General features: G+C 43.0%; 1 protein-coding gene across 1 annotated transcript in view; it reads left to right on the forward strand.

Annotated features, from left to right (window-relative positions):
* The window catches only part of pola1 (DNA polymerase alpha 1, catalytic subunit), a 248,098-nt gene that overhangs the window by 38,694 nt on the left and 185,008 nt on the right, over window positions 1-24,396 (forward strand). The window contains exons 16-21 of the mRNA XM_033033174.1: window positions 7,653-7,737; window positions 11,457-11,518; window positions 14,213-14,302; window positions 16,688-16,804; window positions 19,803-19,978; window positions 22,370-22,499. Coding sequence (XP_032889065.1) covers window positions 7,653-7,737; window positions 11,457-11,518; window positions 14,213-14,302; window positions 16,688-16,804; window positions 19,803-19,978; window positions 22,370-22,499 — 660 coding nt within the window. The remainder of the gene's footprint in view (window positions 1-7,652; window positions 7,738-11,456; window positions 11,519-14,212; window positions 14,303-16,687; window positions 16,805-19,802; window positions 19,979-22,369; window positions 22,500-24,396) is intronic.

Consider the following 24,396-nt stretch of genomic DNA (forward strand, 5'->3'; position numbering starts at 1 on the left):
GCAACTGAACCATCCTGCCAACAACTATAGAGCAGGCCTGATCTACCTCGTTGGAGACCGTTGGACTACATTTAATCGGACTTAAATTGCACTAAATGTTATTCCCATTATCCTGTATCTGAACACTGTGGACAGTGTAATCATGCATGGTCTTTCCGCTGACTGGAGAGCACGCAACAGGAAAGGTTTTCACTGTATCCCGCTACGTAAGACAATAAACTAAACTAGTTAACAAATTACCTCTGGAATGTAGTCCCTGGTGTAGAGTAGATATATGGCAGCTAATTTGTAGAGAAGCGAGGTCCCACAAACACAGTTGTGAAATTGTCAAGTCTTCTAATGTTTTTGCAGTTTCCCCGCTTGAAAGGGATTTGATTTATCTACCCCGAAATGATGAACTGGATTCACTCAGACCAAACACTTCTTTTCCACCTTTTTTATTTTCTCCTTCTTTTATTTTGGCAGATTAGTCCTTAGCAGTTTTTAGCAGTTTTAGTCTTTACCATTTTTGGTCTTTATCAGTTTTGGTCTTTATCAGTTTTGGTCTTTAACAGGTGAAAAACCGGCTGCCAATCGGGTCTGTAGAAAATCAGTCCTGCTTGCCTTTTCTGGCTCTCGCGGCAGTCTTTTCGGACAGTCCTTTTGATTTACTGTTCAAGTTCTCTGCTCGCAAGTCTCTTCTCTCTTCTTCCCTGGCTTCTGGTGCTGTGTGCCCTTTTGACCCCCGGGCAGAACTCGGCAGGCTGGGGTTCCGCCCACTTTAATCACTGTCTCGTGATTTCAATTGTAGCATTTCTCTGCACCTGTTCTTTCATTTCAGTTTGACTTGACACCTCCCACTCGATCTTCCAATGGAACCACTTGGGAGATCGACGCTTTAAAGTCAAACTTTGAAGTCTAGGTTTGAACTTGGTCTTTATAGGCTACCAGTCGATCTGTTGTGGTGCTTGGGAAAGTTGTGCCCCATTGCGCAGCACAAAAAATGTATTTTAGAGCATTTTCTTGTTTTCTTATTGTAATGACTCCTGTCAAAGAGATGGCCTCCCACTTTGGATTGTTTAGGGCTTTGTTCTTGCCAAGAAACCTCTTCGCTGCTCTCCAAATCCATGCGACTGTCTTGATCAGTCGAGTTAGAATGCTGTACCGCTTGACATCAACAAGGTTCTGAATAGCTGACCCTGCAGGTGGTCTCTTTGGGCTTGTTGGTTCCGGTTCTTGGTTCTCTACTTTGGCCCTTGATAGTGCTGCAACAAAAGCTTTCTTCTGTAACTTGTTGATGTTCTCTCTGGCAGTGGCAGCCAGTTTTTTAGCTGATTTTATTGGCCACTCATTCACAGGCAATACCAGGAACTTCGGTCCATTCCGAATACTGATCAAGGTCTTGAGGGCTGGCACCTCTGGTGATTACATCAGCGATGTTTTGTGGGCCAGGAATCCACCGCCAGTCCTGAATGTTGGTGCTTGTTTGAATCTCTCCAATCCGATTGGCGAAGAATGTCTGAAATCCGTAGCTTTCTCGCTGTATTGCACCAAGGATTGTTTGGCTATCCACAAGATGATACCACTTCGCCACTTGAATTTGACTGTGTAGCTCAAAATACTTTTTTAAGCGTGAGGCGAACACTGCTCCGCACATCTCAGCTTTAACAGCGTCTCCTCTGTGGTCCAAGGGAGTTAACTTGGCCTTGGATTCCACAAGTCTGACAATTGGGCCATGGTCTGAATCCCATCTCAGGTACATCACTGCCCCGTAGGTGTGCTCACTTCCGTCAGAAAAGGTGATTCCCAAGGGTTCAGTTGCGGAGCAAGAGGGAGTCAGTGCCCTGACGAACTTGACTTTTCCAAGTTGTACGTACTCTTCAAAGAGCTTAATTGCATCCTCCCTGAGTCCATCTGAGAGTGCCATGTCCCATGTGTCTCTGACCGAACAGCTTCCCTCTTTTGCTTCTTGGAAAGCTCTGCGTACCAGAATCGCTCCCTTTTGCTTAACAGGAGCCACTATGCCGATGGGGTCATATAGCCCTGCTACCTGGCTGAGAAGCTCTCTTCTTGTTAGGGGATTTGGCGTCTGAGTTTTGATTGGCTCTTGTAGAAGGCTTTGACCAAGCCGCATCTTTTTCTTTCTCTTGGAGAAATTGATTCCCACCATAACGTGGAGCATGTCCTCTTCAACAATGTAGCCCAGACCAAGTGCCTTGTTATCATCATCATGCATTTGGTTTGGTAGGATCATGCTTTTTGTTTTGCTTTTCTTTAAAGCATCACTGTCCTCCTTCCTCCCACTTTGGCCAGACAGAACCCAAGGCTTGAGCTCAAACCCACCAGCTTTTAGGATTCGTTCCACATTTGCTGTGATGATTCTCAACTGGTCAAGGCTGTTGTGAGATGTGAGGATGTCGTCAACATAGCTGTCTTTCTGGAGTACTTGCTTCTCATCCTTGAGGTGGGTAAAAGAAGGAAGATTAGCAGTCTCACGCATTGCCAACTGTGCAATGCACCCCGCAGGTTTGTCTCCAATGTTCACTCTTGTGATAGCATACTCTCCCAGCTCCTCGTCCTCGGAATCTCGCCAGAGGAATCTGTGTAAGTGTACTTCACGGTCCTCCAACCAGACTGAGTTATACATCTTCTTTATGTCTCCCAGAGCAGCATAGATTCCGCCTCTGAATCTGAGGAGGACGGCGCGAATTTGGTTGAGGACGTCTGGACCTTTCATCAGCAAATCATTTAAGCTGACACCATCGCACTTTTGGCTGCTGTTCCACACTAGTCTCACTGGGGTTGTGACAGAGTGGGGGTTTGGAGCAATAAGGTGACTCACATACCACACTGGTCCCTTCCAGTTTGCAATCATGTCTTCGGACAATTTGATTGCAGCCTTTCGGTCCACCATGTCGTGCACCTGAGCTGTGTAGGCACTTTTCCATTCAGGTTCTCTGGATAGCTGCCTCTCCGTCCTGAGAAATGTGGCTTCCACTGTCCTTTTATTATCTGGTAGAGAAGCTGGGTCTTCCAACCAAGGATAGCTAGCATGCCAATGTGGGTCTTTACTGTGACGGTCTCCTGTTACGTAGGTGAGGCCTTCCCTTACCACTTCGAGCTCTCTCTCTTCAGCAAGAGTCATTTCTTTTCCGCCTGGCTGGCAGTTTCCACAGCGGCAACCCCCGCACTTTGGCTCACATGCTGCTCCAATGCTATCCCACTTCCACCAATCCAAGAAGTCCCGATTGGCGGTTGATGTACGTGACTTCTGGACTTTGACGGCGACCTGTCCGTTTGGTGAAAGTTCCTCAGGGACTGGGGCAGTGAGCTCCTCATACTTTAAAGCAGCTGCTCTCATTGATCTTGCGAAGTGTGTTTTGGACATGTGGGCTGACATGGTAAGCTTCTCAAACAGCTCAGGATGACAACCTCCAACAGTCTTTCCCAGTGGTCCATCCCACAGAATGAGATCTCCAACAGTTCTAATCCTCTGAGGCGCTAGCTGACCTTCTCTATGGCTTATGAGCAAATGTATCTCTTTTGGTCTCACAAGTTCCTCAAGTGGGACGTCTGGAAAGAACTTTTGCAGCTGCTGTGGTGTCACATGTTTGTGAACATCTGCAATGCTGTCCAATCCATAACAAACTAACTGGTGCGACTTGAGTGTGCCCTTGGGAGTCTTCACTCGGATCTTTAGAAGGTAGCGCATCGTCTCTACGTGGACCTTCATTCCCCCCAACTCCATGGACGATAAGCGTGATGTCTTCACTCCTAAGGTTCAGTCTACTCGCAGCCTTGTGAGTTATGTAGTTGGTATCTGAAGCCGTCAATTAATGTCCCAACCTTTTGTCCAGCATTTGCTATGACCTCCAAAAGCATCATAATCACTGGATGCTCTTGCAGTCCACCTTCCTTTAGGAGGCTTGGCTGATGCTTTGCAGTGTTGAAGGCTCTTGATGCAGCGTTCGAGAACACATCTCGGCATTGTCTTGCCAACTCTGGTGGAAGTTTGCTGAAAAACTCCTCTTGGTCCACTGTATATTTCTTCTTGCCTTTATCTTCCTCTGGACCAAATTTACTCCTTCTCTGATCCACACTGCTTTTCCTCATCTCATAATTGGGGCACAGATAAAAATGATGCTCAGGATTCTGTTCATCCTTGCAGATTTGATTTTTACACAGATATGCAGGTTTGCAATATGAACCATCATCATGAACTTCAAGACACTTTTTGCATGCTCCCAACTTCTTTACTGCAGCTCTTTTCTCTGTCAGCTTTAGCCCTCGAAACTGCTTGCAGAAGTACAGCTTTCTTTTATGCTTTACGTCACCACAGACTACACAACTTGTGTGGTCATTTCCTGACTTGGTAGACTTGGTTCTGGCATGTCTTGGTTCAGTCCGAGTTTCCTTTCTACTCGGCTCCTCGTCCCTCAGTTGCTCGAGCTGTTCGTATATGCTCTCCTGCTCTTTGAGAAATGACAAGAGACTGTCAAACCGTTTCTCTGGTGCCACAGCATTCCTCTTGTCAGCTACATAAACCAGCCATTCTTTCTTGAGGGTTTCTGGGAGCTTGGTTTCAATTGATTTTGTCATCAGTGGATTCTTAATAGCGCCTGTGTCTCCGAGATCGCTCAAGTCATTAAGCGCCTTTTCCACAGCTTGAATTAATTCCACTATTTTACGTGGCTGATGTCCTCTGACAGGTGGGATTCCCTGAAGCTCCTCCACTATCTCAATAGCAATAGCTGTTTGATTTCCAAACCGGTTCTCTAGGACACGAAAGATATCATCTGCAGTGTTATAACTTGTGAGGCGGAGGTCTCTTGTAATTTTGTCCTCCAAACTGTCCAGCAATTGAACCTTCTTCACCTCATTTGATCCAGTGGGTTCACCTTGCTTTTGCAGTGCTTCTCAATCCTTCCTCCATCTATAAAAGTCACGCTTGTTTCCAGTAAACTTAGGAAGGGCCGTGGGCCTCAGTCTGATGGCTGGTGAAGGATAATTGAAAGCTTTCGCCGCTTGTGCTAATCCTTCAGCGTCCTTCTTTATTCTTGCCTGTATGAAGTCAGCCTTCCTGGAAACCAGCTTGGGGACGAGAAGCTCGAGTGTTCTTAGGTGTTTCTGGAAGCTCTCTTGCTCATCCAGAGGGACCCAACATTTCCACCGACTGTACGTCTCCTTTGCAGTCTGTACCAGTTTCTGCAGGTGGTTAAGCATGAATTCATATGCTTCTTGGTTGCTATTTGATGGTGCGGTGGCAGCAGCAAGTTCACATGCACCATCTGCTGTCTGTAGTGAGGTGGATAATTCAACATTTCCACAGTTTGCCCATAGAGTGTCCTGGATGAGCCCTTTGACCTCTTTTAGTTTCGACTCACACTCCTTTGCAGTCTTTGCCAGGTCGGCATTTTGCTGTTCAGTTAACACAGTTTCTTCATCTGCGTCCAGCTCCGCCTCCAGCTCTGCAATGAGTCCAGCCTCCACATCGTCATTGGCTTCCATGACTTTTTCGGCCTCCTGCATGAGTTTGTTGAAATTGTTCCTGAGCTCCTCTTCAGACATTTCTTCATGGTTCCTAATGATGCTGTTAACAAGGCGAGATAATGCCCGTTTTGCTGTTGTCCTCTTCAGCTTGAGCTGCTCAGCTGACTTTCCAGCAACTTCATCAGCCATGATTTATCTTGATTTAACTGTCTCTTTTCCAGGTTTCCAGATCTCCTGGCCCCGCCCGGTTTTTCACTGGAGTCTCCTGGTCACAGCGGTTTTTCACTGTCAAGTCTTCTAATGTTTTTGCAGTTTCCCCGCTTGAAAGGGATTTGATTTATCTACCCCGAAATGATGAACTGGATTCACTCAGACCAAACACTTCTTTTCCACCTTTTTTATTTTCTCCTTCTTTTATTTTGGCAGATTAGTCCTTAGCAGTTTTTAGCAGTTTTAGTCTTTACCATTTTTGGTCTTTATCAGTTTTGGTCTTTATCAGTTTTGGTCTTTAACAGGTGAAAAACCGGCTGCCAATCGGGTCTGTAGAAAATCAGTCCTGCTTGCCTTTTCTGGCTCTCGCGGCAGTCTTTTCGGACAGTCCTTTTGATTTACTGTTCAAGTTCTCTGCTCGCAAGTCTCTTCTCTCTTCTTCCCTGGCTTCTGGTGCTGTGTGCCCTTTTGACCCCCGGGCAGAACTCGGCAGGCTGGGGTTCCGCCCACTTTAATCACTGTCTCGTGATTTCAATTGTAGCATTTCTCTGCACCTGTTCTTTCATTTCAGTTTGACTTGACAGAAATTGACCTTTGACCCTCCCTTTTGTGATGTTCATTGGGCTTTGCCTAATGATCTTATAGAGGTGTATCAAATCATGAGAGAAATAGATGGACGCACGGTGTCACTTGCCCAGAGTAGGGGAGTCGAGAACCAGAGGACATAGGCTTATGGTGAAGGGGGAAGTTGGGCCGAGGGGCCTGTTTCTACACTGAATGACTGTAAGACTCTCATGAGGAATGGTTGGGAAAACTGAGTTGTATCCACTGGAGCGAGAGAAGTCTTGACTGAACCATTTAAACCATGACCTGTCTTGACAGGTGGATGTGGATAGGATGTTTCCTCTTCCAGGACAATCCAGAAATAAGGGGTCACCCATGAAAGACGGATGAAGTTTTTTCTTCCAACGTCTTTGTACCTCTTCTTCAATGGTGGAAGCAGAATATTTTTGGGGCAGTATGGGAGAGGTTTCCACTCACTCCCTTGAGAGGCAAGAGGGTGAAAGGTTACCAGCGGATGGTGAGTGCGTGAAGTTGAGGTGACAGTTAGATCAGTGATGATTGTATTGAACGGCAGAGCATGGACTGACTAGCCTGTTCCTGCTTTAACTTGTATGTTTGTATGGTGACATTGACACAATCTGGTCAATGCCATCTCTTTGGAATGGTTCTCAAAGTCTTTGCATCCACATAAGGCTTCTTTGTAATCATTTAGCAGAAAGGCTGCACTCTCTCAGTACTGCACCAAAGTGTTAGTCTTGTGTTTAGTTTAGAGATGCAGCATAGAATCAGGGCCTTCGGCCCGAGTCTGCGGACCAGCGATCACCCTGTACATTAGCACTATCCTACACACTAGGAATAATTTACAGAAGTCAATTAGCCTAGAAACATGCACATCTTTGGAATGTGGCGGGAAACCGGAGCACCTGGAGAAAACCCACATGGTCACAGGGAGAATGTACAAACTGTGTACAGACAGCACCCTTTGCCAGGATCGAACCTGGGTCTGGTGCTGTAAGGCAGCAACTCCACTGTTGCACCACTGCACCTTTTTTGCTGATGTCTCTGGAATGGGACAGGATCTTCTCACTCAGATGCCAGAATGGCACCATATTTCACTTAATGTTTATGTTCAAACGGCAAAGTTTCCTGGGTTAACAGAATATAATGAACACTTAGTGTGGATGCTTTGAGCAAGTGTTTGACACTGATTCATTGTTAATTAAACCCTGCTTATTCTTCTTCAGACTGATGTTCTCTGTATTTTTGTGTACTCATAAAAATAACAATGAATCACAGGTAGAGCAAAGCAAGACGGCTTTAGCTGTGATTTACAATGTATGCAATTTAAAGAAGTGCTTTCATGGTAAGCCTCCAGACAAAATCTATTTATCCATCTCCTTCTGTTCCAGATCGTGGCCTTGGCAGCTTTAGTTCATCAAAAGTTTCCACTGGACAAGGCTGCACCCCAGCCTCCATTCCAGGCTCACTTCTGTGGTGAGTATCTTCAAGGAAGTATTCAACGTAGACATGTGCTTTTGTATTATTTTATTGGTGGATTGGGCTGCGAGGTGCCATCAGTATTAAAAGCAGACCTAGTATCAAGATTGGGTTTGTTGAGCCAGGAGCCACGCAAGGAAGTCACTCTTGTACCGACATCTTTAATGAAATGAGTTTGGTTAGTCGTAATCCACTTAATTATTCATCGGCATGGCCTTACCAGTAATTCATACCAATTGCACATTGTCCGGGAAACCAGCAAAGAGGTTGGTGCGAGAATAAATGGAATGTCACTGTTGTCCGGTATCGATGTTTTTTTAATGTAAAGACAGCTTTTGAAGTTTTGCTCTGGTGTAACCTACGCATAATGTTGACACCAAGTGCAAAATTATAATTATTTTCCACAATGCACTTGTATTTATTGCATTTTGTAATGATTAGCGCACTATTTTATAAATAGCTACAGTTGGAAGTTTACTTATTTTTACTTTCACACTTGATATGTAGCTTGGTTTTGGGTAACAAGCGAATAATGATAAAACCTTCAATATTGGCATCTGGGCATTTAATGATATCACCAGCTAAGCTGTCATTCCTTTGAGTTATGCTTATGCTAACATCTCCTGCAGCCTGGCTCAGTTGTATAACTCAAGCATGTACTTCATTAAAAAAAAAAAAAAAATTGCTGGAGGAAGTTAGTGTGGTCAGGCAGTATCCATGGAGGGAAATGGACAGACGACTTGTCAGGTCCCAACCCAAAGGGTTCACTGTTCATTTCCCACCATGGATGCTGCCTGACCCACTGAGTTCCTCCAGCAATTTGCTTTTCAAGTCAAGTCAAGTTTATTTGTCACATACGCATACATAGAAACATAGAAAATAGGTGCAGGAGTAGGCCATTCGGCCCTTCAAGCCTGCACCGCCATTCGATATGATCATGGCTGATCATCCAACTCAGTATCCCATCCCTGCCTTCTCTCCATACCCCCTGATCCCTTTAGCCACAAGGGCCACATTGAACTCCCTCTTAAATATAGCCAATGAACTGGCCTCAACTACCTTCTGTGGCAGAGAATTCCACAGCTTCACCACTCTCTGTGTAAAAAATGATTTTCTCATCTTGGTCCTAAAAGACTTCCCTCTTATCCTTAAACTGTGACCCCTAGTTCTGGACTTCCCCAACATCGGGAACAATCTTCCTGCATCTAGCCTGTCCAACCCCTTAAGAATTTTGTAAGTTTCTATAAGTTCCCCCCTCAATCTTCTGAATTCTAGCGTGTACAAGCCAAGTCTATCCAGTCTTTCTTCATATGAAAGTCCTGACATCCCAGGAATCAGTCTGGTGAACCTTCTCTGTACTCCCTCTATGGCAAGAATGTCTTTCCTCAGATTAGGATACCAAAATTGTACGCAATACTCCAGGTGTGGTCTCACCAAGCCCCTGTACAACTGCAGCAGAACCTCCCTGCTCCTATACTCAAATCCTTTTGCTATGAATGCTAGCATACCATTTGCTTTCTTCACTGCCTGCTGCACCTGCATTCCTACTTTCAATGACTGGTGTACCATGACACCCAGGTCTCGTTGCATCTCCCCTTTTCCTAATCGGCCACCATTCAGATAATAGTCTACTTTCCTGTTTTTGCTACCAAAGTGGATAACCTCATATTATCCACATTATACTGCATCTGTCATGCATTTGCCCACTCACCCAACCTATCCAGGTCACCTTGCAGCCTCCTAGCATCCTCCTCACAGCTAACACTGCCCCCCAGCTTCGTGTCATCCGCGAGCTTGGAGATGTTGCATTCAATTCCCTCATCCAGATCATTAATATATATTGTAAATAGCTGGGGTCCCTGCACTGAGCCTAGCGGTACCCCACTAGTCACTGCCTGCCATTCTGAAAAGGACCCGTTTACTCCTACTCTTTGCTTCCTGTCTGCCAGCCAGTTCTCTATCCACATCAATACTGAACCCTTAATACCGTGTGCTTTAAGTTTGTATACTAATCTCTTCTCTTATCTTATATACGTGATGTACAGTGAAATGAAAAGTGGCAATGCCTGCGGAATGTGCAAAAAATATAATAGAACAGAATCAGTAATTACATATTGGTGAGAGAGAATAAAACAGCAATTTTAAAAAGACACAACACAACAGTAGTTTGGTTCAGTAAGTTAGTCCCTGGTGAGATATGAGTTTACAGTCCTAATGGTCTCTGGGAAGAAACTCCGTCTCATCCTCTCTGTTTTCACAGCATGACAGCGGAGGCATTTGCCTGACCATAGCAGCTGGAATAGTCCATTGCTGAGGTGGAAGGGGTCCCCAATAATGTTGCTGGCTCTGGATCTGCACCTTCTGATGTATAGTTCCTGCATAGGGGCGAGTGCAGTTCCCATAGTGCGTTCGGCTGGACGCACTACTCTACAGAGCCTTCTTGCAGAGCAGTTCCCAATCCAGATTGTGATGTTTCCGGACAAGATGCTTTCTACAGCCGCTGAGTAGAAGAACTGGAGGATCCTCAGAGAGACTCTGAATTTCCTCAGCTGCCTGAGGTGGTAAAGGCGCTGCCTTGCCTTACTCACCAGTGCTGCAGCGTGTGATATCCATGTCAGATCCTCAGTGATGTGGACTCCCAGGTATTTAAAGCAGCTCACCCTATCCACAGTATCCCCATTTATCTTCAGTGGCGTGTACGTTCTCGGATGCTGTGCCTTCCTAAAGTCCACGATCAGCTCCTTAGTTTTTTTGACATTCAAGAGGAGGCTGTTGTCCTGACACCAGAGTGCCAGATCAGCCACCTCTTCCCGGAAGGCCTTCTCATTATTTTCGGTGATCAGGCCCACCACCACAGTGCCATCAGCAAACTTGATTATAGAGTTGGAGCTGAACCTAGCCACACAGTCATGTGTGTACAGGGAATACAGCAGGGAGCTGAGGACGCAACCCTGGGGGGATCCTGTGCTCAGGGTGAGGGTCTTTGATGTATTTCCTCCCATCTTAACTGCCTGGCGGTGAGAAAGTCCAGGACCCAGGCACACAGGGGAGTGTTAAGTCCCAGTTCCAGCAGCTTCTCAGCAAGTCTGGTGGGGACTATCGTGTTGAAGGCTGAACTGTAATGAATGAACAGCATCCTCACATCGCCCCCCTTCTGGCTGTCAAGGTGAGAGAGAGCCTAAAGATTCCAGCATCTGCAGTCTCTTGTCTTCATGGGTTTAACTAATTTGTATACTTTTTGAAATGCCCAATTCTGGAAGCTGGCCTTTGTCCCAGAGAACATCACAATGTTATGAGTGCCAGTGTCTTTGGGAGTGATGACCTTGATCCATTGATGAGCGATGAGATTGATCAAGATGGTGCCAACCCAGGTGACTCTGTGTGGTGGTCACACAAGTGGATCTGCAATCACACATTACAATCACTCCACTCTTTTAAATCTCTATTCCCAACAGCAGCATTTCTGCAATGTGGAAGGGTCGATTGTAATCATGTATTGTCTTTCTGCTGACTGGTTAGCACGCAACTAAAGCTTTTCACTGTATCTCGGTACTTGTGACAATAAACTAAACTAAAGAAAACTTTTTAAAAAGCTTGGATATGTACATGAGTAGAGAATGCGCTTGATTTTTCCTGTTTATTTGTTAATTATATTCTTAAGAAGGAACCTTGCGCTGAAAATCTTGTTAAAACGTTCATGCTTCCTCCCCTTCTAGCCATTTGCAAGCCCAGTGACTGCATTTTCCCTTTTGATTTCCGGGACGTGTTGACAAGAAAAGTGAGTGATTTTTGTTTTTCTCTCTTGTCTGTATTTTACTTGTAAAATTATTAATTGGCGTTTCAGAAGGGAAATTTTATCCTAGTTTTTGTACAGATTGTACTTTTATTCTCTAGTTGTCTGCACTTTGAATATATTAATAGGATTTAAACAGGTCCAGAAAATTACCTTCAAATAAATTGATAGATCGGCCTGACTAATTGACAAATGTGTGAAGCTGGAACAAAAAATATGATCAAGGTTATCTTCTCTGAACTGCCTTTTGGGGAATTGAGGTACATTGCCTTGTGGTATATTGGAAAGGTACCATCTGCTCCATTACCATCTGCACTGATTTAGTTGAATAGATAGTAACTTATTAAGTTGAGCAAAATAAAAGTGTGCCCATATCCAGTCATTATTCAGTGTCCCCAGCAGAGTGTATGGGTCAGGACCACTCACCTTCAGTGTTATAGCCCCCTGATACTTGCTCACATGTTCTGCTGCTGAAGCTCATCAGCTGACTGATGTGTCTCAGGGGGAATAACATAATACCTGGCTTCTTCAGCAGAGGAGACAAACTAGGCAAACGGAGAACTTTTTTTCTATCAAATTTTAATAGTACAAATTTATCTTGGTTCACGATGGGCAATTAAATAAATAGATGTTTCATCTTAGTTTCTTACAAGAGGTCATTTTGCCTCTCTTTTACTTATTGGTAAAGTCATTTAAAAAGAACAAATTAATACTTTTTTTTGCTTTAGGTGTTGTCAAGATAATGTAAAGTGTTTAACCTCTGTTATTTAATTAATTATGTCTGCTGGGTGTTTTTTGAGTTGGTTTTAAATGCTTTAGTTCTTCAGGAATGATTTGGAAATTGTCATTTGTTTTCCCTGATCATTTTGGGGCTCATCTTCCTAACCCAAAACGCCCTTTTTCTCCAGTGATGCTGCCTGACCCACTGAGTTACTCCAGCACTTTATGTCTATCTTCGATACATACCAGCATCTACAGTTCCTTTCTACGCAGGGAAAGTATATTGAATGCGAATGTCTTGATGCATAAGACTTGGCCCCAAAAAACATTTATATTCCATCGAGTAATGGGGTCCAATCCATCAGTGGAACTGTGAATATCCGAAGGAAGGGTGGGGAGCAGCTTTAGGGTGGGTCTTGCTCAGCTTCACCATGGGGTGTGTTAAACTTTAAATTCAAATTTCGCATTGATAGTAAGTGGCTTTGCAAAACATTTTGAGGTGTGACCCCACATGTAGTACAATTTGACTGTAATTATGTGTTTCATGAACTGTTTGAACTTCTCCCAGGCAAATTATTTTCAGAACATTATTGGGAAAAATGGTTTTAAAAGTGAAGGGGAAAAAAAATCAATGATGCTGGGTCAAAATGTCCATTAAGACACATTATTGGATGTTTTTGTGATGAATTTTGTATTGCGCTGACCACTAATAAGGATAAGATCCATTTTAATTTACAAAGCATTATTTAAAAATATTTTAGCTAATATTTGCCTTGAATTATGGTGGCTATTTATTTTAGCAGCTGCACCATTTTCCCCCTATCTGTTAATATAATGGCCAATTTCACTGTTTTCATAACCCAATGTCACATGGCAGACATGCCATGCTGTATTTAAAGAAAAGGAAAATGATTTTACTCTTAGTCATCAATTTTACTGTTTTTAAAATGTGGTGAGTAATACTATAAACAAACTAAAAAGGAAAGATGAGTGTCTTGAGCTGTGGGTCTTTTGCTAAATATATTCTTGTCTCAAGAGTCAAGATGAAAGGTTTTTGCAAGTTGAGTGTCTGAACACAGATTTAAAAGGTGAATGCGCTGGAAGAACAATGATAACAATCTCAAAACGAATGTGTTAGCAGCACCCAGCTGATCAGAAAGGAACCATGAACAACATTGTAATGCTTCAAGTTTTGATATTGCCATCTGAAAGTCCACACGGCGATGTTAACTTGCTTGTGCCCTCTACTGTCTGAAACGATTGCAGCAGATAATGTTTAAGAAGGAACTGCAGATGCTGGAAAATCGAAGGTAAACAAAAATGCTGGAGAAACTCAGCGGGTGAGGCAGCATCTATGGAGTGCAATGGACATTCTGCAATGGACATTCTGCAATATTGTGACCTGGTTTTAAAGTTACTTTTATGTGCCTGGGTGACAAAATGAGTTGAGGTATTTAATTTCTGCCTTAATTTTAAAAGTGACAATCTTCTTGTTAGCTTGATTTCACTTTGCACTGACATTCAGAAGCTTGATATTCAGCCCCCACTCCTAAAATGGCTGATCAATCAGCCCTGTTGATCAAATAAATTAATTTCAGTTCTTCCGAATAAGTATATGCTTCCTATTGAAAAACTCGGGGTAATTAACTGCGTTAATAGTACATGTAATTGTTAAAAATATTTGAAATACTTTACGGAGTAGAAAGGTTTTTTTTAGAGAACCAATGTATGCTGGCTGCTTCAAAGTCAACAGTGGATAATAATCAGAAAACCTTAAACTGCCTGCATTTCAAGTGATCGCTTGGCCTCTCAAAGTAGACCTCCTCCATTTCAGCTGGACGTTTAGCAATGACCCAGTGTCAGCATGGAGAGGGTGCGTTAACTTGCTTGTTTAAATTCTAGACAAAAAGCAGTTGTGCTTTAATTAAAACGGTTGAGCTGATTTATGTTTTGTTTCAGAATGCCAAAGTTGAGATTGCTGCTACTGAGAGGACTCTTTTGGGCTTTTTCCTGGCAAAGATTCACAAGATTGACCCTGATGTCCTTGTGGTGAGTCGAAAATTTTAAATAATATTTTCTAACGTCGACCCAAGAGATCAAGAATAATAAAGTTCACAGCTACCAATGAAAAGTGTGGTCACCACCGTGAATATTTAATTACAGAAACGCTGAAGGTTTTATATCTATTTACCACTGTACCGACGTGGCACAAATCATCCCCAATTTCTGGAGTGCTGCCTTTTCAGAATGTCTCTGTGTCCAAGTACATCCAGGCCAAACAAATTTAATTTAATTTGATTCTGAGGTTTTTTTTAACCTCATGTTAATGTCTAACTTTCTTTGGAATGAATTATAATTATTTTTTTTGAAGTTGCTTCTGATTATTTATTATGTTCTTAATTTATCAAAATTATTTCTGGAATTTGAGAACAATGTGACCCATTTGTTGATTAAAATATTTAGCAATAATTGACCAAATAAAACACCCAAATCGAGCAGTGCTATGTTTGGTAATATGGGAAATGAGCAGTCATGGTGTGCATGATTATCTGAGTGCGCGACTTTCATGGTGAATGCTGTCATTGATGGCGTCTTAATGGCTTAAAAAATATGTTTGCAGAAGATGGGGGGAAAAACTTTAGTACATGTAAGTGTGGAAAGTAAAGTATAGATAATTAATTAACTATAAAGTTAGCTTCGGTTAATATAATTGTAAATGACTTTTTAAAAACACACTGCCTGAATAACTCAGAGGGTCAGGCAACATCTATGGAGGGCATGGATAGGCAACAATATTTGACATTAGTTATTACTAGGCCACGTGCAGACCGGTTGGAACCGCTCCCCCAACTCAATATTTCACCAAACTGCGCATGCGTGGCTGACGAACCCGCACTGCCTACTGAAATTGTTAAAGTCAATAAAATGAATAGAGGACCCTTGGAAGCGCTTGTAAAATAGAATGAAACTTACCCCTGGAGCCGTTGGGTCTCCTTTGTGAGGCCAGGCACCTAAAAATAAAACATTGCGCGCACTCACACATGCACGTGCACACACACGCACGCACACACACACGCACGCACACACACAGCGTTTTAGTAATAGATATATAGATAAAGCCCACGTGGTCACATGGAGAACATACAAATTTGTTCCAAACTTCGTACAGCCAGTCCCCGAGGTCAGGATCAAACCCGGATCTCTGGCACTATTATAAGGCAGCAACTCTACTGCTGTGCCTCCCATTAGTCACCAAAACTAATCACACCAATAAAGCCATGCCCTGACTTCGGCAGATGTCAAAGCACAGGGCATTGAATGTTTCAGGACGTCTTTGATATTTTGCAACATTGACAGCTATTAAGGATGTAAAACTCTTAATTATAAAAGATTGCCAATTTAAAAACGTGCAAGCAAACTAAATTTAAAAGAAGTTGCTCCATATCCGTGCAGCTATTCTTCTTTATGACATTTGTGGAGCTGCTCCAACAGACCCATAAGCAAAAATGGAAAAATAAATTCCATGAACTGGGAATCTAAAATAAAAAGAGACAATACTGGAAACACTCAGCATGACGGGCTGCATCTGTGTGTAAAGAAACACAATTCATCAGAACTGGGAAGGAAACAAAAGACGTTCATTAAGTTGGTTGGAGGACAGAAGATTGTTGTTAGGCTTTTAACCACATGGAGACATCCCCTCCTCCACTCTCCATGCAGCTTAACAAGCTTCTTCTGTCTCTCATAGACATAAAGTGCTGGAGTAAGTAAATTAGTCAATATCTCTGGAGAAAAAGGATGGGTCTTCTTCTTGTGTCAGGCATGCACAGCCTAAAGTTGTGGGGCAACTTGTTCTATTTGATTTTATTTGATTGTACACGCCAGGTTGATTGCATTCGTCTAAACAGGGCGGACCACGTGAAGGTTGCAATCTCCCACCCCAAAGGATAGGTGATGTTTCGGGACCCTTTTCAGTCTGAAGAAGGGTCCTGCCCCGAAATGTCACCATCTTTTCTCTCCGGAGATGCTGCCTGACCCACTGAGTTACTCCAGCACTTTGTGTCTATCTATCTTTGGTATAAACCAGCATTGCAGTTCTTTGTTTCCATATTTCCTCTGTCTCTTCCTCAGTTCAGAACTTAAACGTTGACCCTGTTTTGTTTTTTTTTCCAATTTACGTGGCCTGACCAGCTGAGTATTTACAGCATTTTCTGTTATTATTTCAGACCACACATAAGCATTGAGGAATTGCAGATAATTGCACTCCACCGCTTCACTCTGAAGTGCCCTGGAGTACAGACTTCTGTGTTCTAGTGGGAGGTCCAATCTTATGACACTTCAGCAGCAAACTGCCAGCATTTCTTTGGAAAATCTTGGTTATTGGCTTGTTGTTGAGCGAATATTATTATTTAATCTCTGTGTCCTTACTTTCAGGGCCATGATATTTATGGATTTGATCTTGATGTCCTGCTACAAAGAATTAATGCCTGCAAAGTTCCTCACTGGTCAAAGATTGGTCGCTTGAGGAGATCTGCTATGCCTAAACTTGGGGTAAGGCATCTCTGGCTTTCTCAGAATGAGAAATTTACAATCTGCCAGAGAGCGTCAATAAAATAAATGAAGTTATAGTTATGTTTTATACAGCAATGTGAACAAGTAATGGAAGTAGATTGCCGCTTATATTGGTAAAAATGCTTTTAACCCAGTGTCATTATGCACTTGATATATGCTAACAGACTAAATAATGGAATGCCATTACCACTCTAATGGAAACCCACACAATATGTGACCTGGGAATGCTAAGTATTATCCCACATGCAAAGTGAAGGAGAAAACACTTGTCATCGTAGCTACATTTAAAAAACATAAATTAGCAATCTGTACAATGACACCCTTAATGCTAAGTTGTGAGAATAAGTATTGCTAATGTTATAAAAATTGTTCAGTGGGGCTTGGTGTGATGTTCTTGCAGTAACCTTTAAAATGCTGGGCTTTTTTTTTGTTAATTTCTGTTACTGGAGAGGATTTACTACCTTAATAAAGGTGTCCACATCATTGTGATATTACTAGTCAAGTCAAGTCAAGTCAAGTTTATTTGTCACATACACATATGAGATGTGCAGCGAAATGAAAGTGGCAATGCTCGCGGACTTTTGTGCAAATGACAAACAAAAAAACAAAAAAGACAATTTAATATTCATTAAATTGGATGCTTTTAAATCATTCATTGGAATTCCTTTTTGTTTATCAGACGAATTAATCAAACTAATTTACGTTGTAATAGTGAGGGGCTAGATTATTCTTGAAGCTGGGAGGACAGCACTGAAGCGCAGCTGGGAAGAGCTGCTGCCTCACAGCGCCAGAGACCGAGGTTCAGCCCTGACCTCGGGTGCTGTCTGTGTGGAGTTTGCATGTTCTCCCCCAGCCCACGTGGGTTTCTTCCGGGTGCTCCAGTTTCCCCTCGCATTACAAAGGCGTGCGAGTTTGTAGATTAATTGGCTTCTGTAAATTGGCTTCCACATCTCAAAGATGTGCAGGTATGGAGGTTAATTGGCCACTGTAAAATATGTTCTCCAGCGTGCAAGGGGTGGATGAGAAAGTGGAATAATATAGCCCTAGTGTGAACATTTGATCGATGATCTGCCTGGTCTCGCATCGGCCTGCAACATCTCTAAACTAAACTCTGCATCTCCTCATTCAGCTGCTTCCAAAGTGAATTGTAGGAGGGCGCATTTTAATGTAGTCTCTCTAATTATTGTGGTTGTAATATTTGGGTTATGGTCATTTAGTAGTTAGCTTACTGAGCTTAGTCTGAGTTCAGGACCATTGAAACAGTTTGAATCCCACCATGGGAGCTAGATCATTTAAATTTAGGTAATATTGATTTTTATTTTTTTTAAAGATGAGTATTAACATGAGTTATCAAAGATAAATTATTTGGTTTATTAAAATGCTTGAGGGAAGGCAAGTTGCCATTGTTACCCAATCTGAGTCTAGAGTCCAATTAACTCTTAACTGCTTTGTAAAGTTTAGGAATGGACAATAAAAGCTTTAACCTCTTCATTAATTTCTCAAGAAGGAACCGAGCTTCTGTTTGCATGTGATCCCACATCACGCCAAATTACTTAAAATAGACAGCACTGAAACCAGCCATAGCGGGTGTTCCAACTTCCACGCGGACGTTCTTAGCTTTACAGCAGAAATTCCTTGTCCCTTTTCTTGCATACTAATTTAGTTTCTTTTTGAAAGGCAATTAGCTATTTGTTGCAACTGCTGCCCTCTGGGGATGAGTTATACATTTCAACCACTGAGTGAAGACACTTCCTTTCATTTCCCTTTATTGTATTTATGCTCTCTAGATTTTGATTCTCTCACAAATAAAAACAATCTTCCAACGCTCCCTTTACACACTGTCTTATAAAGACTTCCTGAACCCCATTTAAGTCTCTTTTTTGCTAAAGATAGGAGACCAAATCTCATCAATCTTTCATGATAGCTGTAATCACCTCAGATTTAGGACTGACCTGGTGAAACGCTTTATGCTGCTTCCTCCAGCACTTCTATGTCCGTATTATAGTCTTGTGCAGCCTAATAAAGTGTCATTGAATTATTATATTTGGTATTCTTGTGCAGCCAAAGTTTGGGTCTTTACATAACTTAATTTAACGTAGTTTAACATAACTGACTTCAAGGTACATGTAATTCTAAAGTAACAAAGTTATGTTGTACTACGTTAAATTAAGTTATGAAAATAAAGTGTGTGCATAATTGTCATGTTCTATTGTTTGGCCAACGTCCAATGTTGCCTTCACGATTGTCTTGCCTTTGTCCTCAACTCCCTTGGCTGTTCTGAACAATTCACTGAGGTGTAGGTGATGTCAAACTACATAATGTCCTACTTTTGTCCATATAACTGACCTCAGTGGTAAATTTCCTGTGTCCCCGTGTATTAAGTTGCATTTTTCTTTAATGTTGACCACAGTGGTCAGGAAGGCTGGCTGTATAAAGTCACATTAAATGTGTCAGCACCTGTAGTAAAGATTGAACCCAGGTCTCTGGTGCTGTGAGGCAGCAACTCTACCGCTGCACCACTGACCATCCCATTTAATTTAGTTTAGAGATACAACACGGAAGCGGCCCCTTCGGCCCAGCGAGTCCGCACCGACCAGCAATCCCTGCACATTAACACTATCCTACGCACACCAGGGACAATTTACACTTATACCAAGTCAAAGAACCAACAAACCTGTACGTCTTTAGAGTGTGGGAGGAAACTGAAGATCTCGGAGAAAACCTACGCGGTCACGGGGTTAAGGTGCAAATTCTGTATAGACAGCACCCTAAGTCGGGATGGAATCCGGGCCTCCGGCGCTGCCAGCGCTGTAATGCAGCAACTCTACCACTGCGCCACCGAGCCTCCTCTTGTTGATGTAACGCAGCAGAAAAATACCAACCTACATATTAATTGGCTCTGATCATCCGCGCTTCCCCTTTTGCAGATGCGATCTTTCTCTCACTTATTTAACTTATCATCGCTTTCTTATTGAAGGGCCGTGGAGGGTTTGCAGAGAAGAATGCAGCTTGCGGCAGGCTGATATGTGACGTTGAAATTTCCGCTAAAGAGTTGATCCGGTGCAAGAGCTACAGTTTAACTGAACTTGTCCACCAGATCCTCAAAACAGAGAGGGATGTTATTCCAGCTGAAAATATTCGACATTTTTACAGGTGAGCGACAGTTGTAGGTTTTCTCACAGCTTTTTTTAAATCAGATTAGTTTATTCTGATATGACAGGATACAATGAACTTCCTTGTTTGCATGAAGCTCACAGAGTGAGCTATACACAGTAATGGTAGGTGCAACAATAAATACAATAACAAATATAAGACTGGAATGGTGCAAGGTTGGTAATGCAATCTGAAGTAGTGCAAAAAAAAAAAGTGCTAATATGTAATGATGAAGAGGCCAAATCAAAGAGTTCTGAGTAAGAGTATTTTTTTGTTTGCAAGTGAAATTATAATGTTATTCTACAAATCTTCATGTAATTGAGTCAAGGGCAGAAGGGAAAGTGCTGGAGCTCAGGCTGTTCAACGTTATATTAGATTTCAACTCTAGATTTCTGGTTGAAAACTTCCTTCAATCCATAGTGATTAGATAATAGAACATAGAACAGTACAGGAACAGGCCCTTCAGCCCACAATGTTTGTGTCGAACATGAGGCCAAGTTAAACTGATCTCATCTGCCTGTACATGATCCATACCCCGCTATTCCCTGCACTTCCACGTGTTTATCTAAAAGCCTCTTAAACACCACTGTCATATCCACTTCCACCACCACCCCTAACAAAGTGTTCCAGGCCCCCACTACTCTCTTTTTTTAAACTTGCTCCGTGCATCCGCATTAATATTTGCCCCTCTCACCTTACAGCTATGTTGGACTTTCCACCCTGGGGAAAAAAGTTCTGACTTGTCTACCCTATCTATGCCTCTCATAAGTTGATATACTTCCATCACGTCTCCCCTCAATCTCCAATTCCTTTCTGTAATGACGTCAGATCTATTGCTTGTGAGCACTTCAATGATTTTCTCTCTGCTGCATGGCGTGATGGCAAATGTCACGTGATTGTAACTGGTGACCAAATTAGTGGACAACATTTTCCCACACTGTCTGACTTGCAGCTCATGATGATGATGACATGGGGAGGGAGGGAGGACCCGAACTCCACGCAGTTTACAGTTCTAGCTCGCAATGCATCTCGTCCTTTTCAGTGAAGCTGACAGCGGGAACATTCCAATAAGTTGCATAACTGATTGCTTCAACACCATTTTTGTGCAGAGAATGCAACTGTCTGTGACGAGAGAGTTAGATTTAGCTCTTAGGGCTAAAGGAATCAAGGGATATGGGGAGAAAAGCAGGAAGGGGGTAATGATTTTGGATGATCAGCCATGGCCATATTGAATGGCGGTGCTGGCTCGAAGGTACTCCTGCACCTATTTTCAATGTTTCTATGTAAACCGATGGAAACCACCCTGATGGGATATGATTTAGAATTGTAGGATAAAGCCTAATATATTTCATCAAGCTTGTTAAAGTAATAGAGGCAGATAGCAAGGTCTCAAGCACTGGCCCACTGAGTACAAGCACCCATTTACAATAGTTCTGCACTTATCCCATTTTATTCTCTCCCACATTCCGACCAACTCTTCCCAGATTCCGCGATTCATTTCTACACATGTGACCATTCACTAATTAATTTATCATTCTAATTGCCCTTGAGGTATCTGCAGAATCTGGAAATTCCATGCAATCACATGGCAAGCATGCAGGCTTTAGAGCGGCACAGCGATACAGCGGTAGAGTTGCTGCCTTATAGCGCGAGAGACCCAGGTTAAATCCTGATCTCGGTTGCTGTCTGTATGGAGTTTGTACGTTTTCCATGTGACTGGGTTTCCTGCGGGTGCTTCGATTTCTGCCCACACTCCTTGTGTGAAGGATAGACTGGTGTACGGATGATCGCTGGTCGGCATGGACTCAGTTGGCCGAAGGGCCTGTTTCTACGCTGTCTCTAAAACCAAAACTATCCACACAAACAGGGCCTGAATGGGATTCCAGAGTGTGGAGGCAGTGCAGGTCCTCCACCAATTTTTGGCTACATTTGGTTCCAGAGTCTTGCCCTATTATCCGTTTTTCAGGGCTAGCAGAGGTCACTGCCTTGGGGGACCGAGATACCGGTCTGCAAAGTTGGCCTCGGATGTCAGACGTGGAAACGGATCTGCTGGCTCTGGCTGTGCCGGAGTTCCAGAGCCCCGGCCGCAGGGGGCAAATTCGATCAGCCGTGTAAGTCCCGACGTGGTAGAGATTGGCCGCCTCACCCGGCCGAGACGCCACATTGTCGAGGGGATTTCCGGGGGGGGGGGGGGGGGGGGGGGGTTTAAAGTGCGCTCATGTAATTTTGTTTGGGTTAAAGGAGGCATTGGATCAACAGTTGCCGGGAAATCGGTTGGTGGACCTGTACCTTGCATTGAAGTTGTTGCAGGAAATTAATGTGGTAGCCAGTGTTGCCTGTGTCTGCTGCTGTGTTGTGATGGATTTTTCATTTCAACTTCTGTTCTACTAGTGACTCTCCAGGACTCGTGCGCCTGCTTGAGAATACCTGGATGGATACAAAATACATCCTGCAGATCATGTGTGAACTCAACGTGCTTCCTTTAGCTCTGCAAATAACCAGCATCGCTGGAAATGTCATGGTAATGTAATTTTCACGAATTACGGTGTTCAGGTCCTGCCAGCGTTGTCAATCTGACGATTGTGGAGTTTTATATTTAAAAGTCAGTGTTTAATTGTTTCAAGTTGAAATATCAAAACCGTTGTCTTAAGTTACGCAGGTATTAAAAATGTACCAAACAGCATAGCTGTTTCATGCAAGTTTCTTTGAAAAATCTCAATGTTTTTGGCTTTAGTGCAACATTTGTAAGCTGATCTGTGAATTTTATCTATCCATGAAGTTCTACCAGGTGGCATGTAAAGTTTACCAGTTGCATGTGTACTTGGCTGCGCTGATGAAAATATGGAGCAGGTTCCCTGTATTGAAGGAACTTGCTCTTACTAGATTAACAAGTAGCCAGTCATTGTTTGGTTCACAATGACAAGTTCACTTATTGGCTGCTTGATACTAGAGCAGTCAAGAGTGTTTTATTGTCATATGTTATAGATAGAACAATGAAATTCTTACTTGCAGCAGCGCAACAGAATATGTAAACATAGTACACTGTAAACTATATAATAAACGAGGAAAAAAAGTTAAATGTGTGTAGATATATAAACACGCGCACACGCACACATACAAAAAAACAAACAACATTGCAATAATAGTCTGTGTAGTTCGGAGCATATTTGAGGTTGTATTGTTTAATAGCCTAATGTTTGTAGGGAAGAAGCTGTTCCCAAACCTGGAATTTTGAAATTAATTGAGTTTTTTTCTTTAATACTAACGTACTGTTATCAAACCGTGCCGCAAGTTGCAACACATTCATTTTATTGCCCAAAAAAAATAAATCCCCTCAAGTCTATATAGTTCAGAACATATTTGGAGGTGGTTGTGTTTCTCAGGTTCATGATGGTTCGAAGGAAGAAGCTGCTCGTGAGCCGGGACTTTACAGTTTTCAGGCTCCTCTACCACTTTCCCGATGGCAGGAATGAAATGAGAGTGTTGGCAGGGTGGTCTCTGATGCTGGCTGCCTTTTTGAGGCAGCGACTCCCATAGATCCTTTTGATGGTGGGGAGGTCAGTACCCGTGATGGAGTGTGTGAATGTAGGTGGTAGGTTAGGGCGGTGTGGTGACAGCAGGACATGAAATGTGGCATGGAAACAGGGAGTAGAGTTGAGTAGGCCAGGAGGCTCTAATCTCTTTATCTCCACGTTACGTTTCATCAAAGTGTTTTCCTTGCTGCCACCACATTGCCCATTCCCACCAATTACATTCCTGGCCCTCAACTTTGCTCTTGAATCTCCAGCAGGGAAGGTGGAAGGCATTTTTGCAGCTGAAGAGAGATTCTTGAAAGTAAAGCCATTCAGAGGAAGGCAACAAGTGAGGACCTTCAGTCTGAGGAAGGGTCTGGACCCGAAAAGTTACCCAATCTTTCTCTCCAGAGATGCTGTCTGTCCTGAGTTATCCCAGCTTTTTGTGTCTATCTTAAGTGAGGACTTTTGTAGTTCTGGGGAAGGTCAGTCACCCAAGATGTTGATGTAGAGAAGTTTTTGAAGATATGGCCTCTGCAAAATATGAAGGTGCTCTTTAAAGATAAAAGAGTGTGATGGTTGTGGAGAAAGGGACTTGTGCTGAGATCAGAATGAGGAAGAAGTAAAGACCTTGAAGGGCCTGTCCCACTGTACGAGGTAATTCAAGACTTCTCCCGAGTTTCCTCTGATTCGAACTCGGAGAATTACGGTAATAGCCGTTCGTAGATACTCGGGGCTCTCGTGGACATTTTACACAGTGCTGAAAAAACTTCACGAGTTACCGAGTTTCCCGTGTACCTGCCATTAGCATTTCAAGCAGCTACGAGACATCCACGAGCTCCGACGTAATTGCTAAGTACATTCTACGTACTTACCACAAGTTTGATTGTTTTTAAACTCGGGAGA

Source organism: Amblyraja radiata, chromosome 14 (genome assembly GCF_010909765.2).
Source record: "Amblyraja radiata isolate CabotCenter1 chromosome 14, sAmbRad1.1.pri, whole genome shotgun sequence".
Taxonomy (NCBI): domain Eukaryota; kingdom Metazoa; phylum Chordata; class Chondrichthyes; order Rajiformes; family Rajidae; genus Amblyraja; species Amblyraja radiata.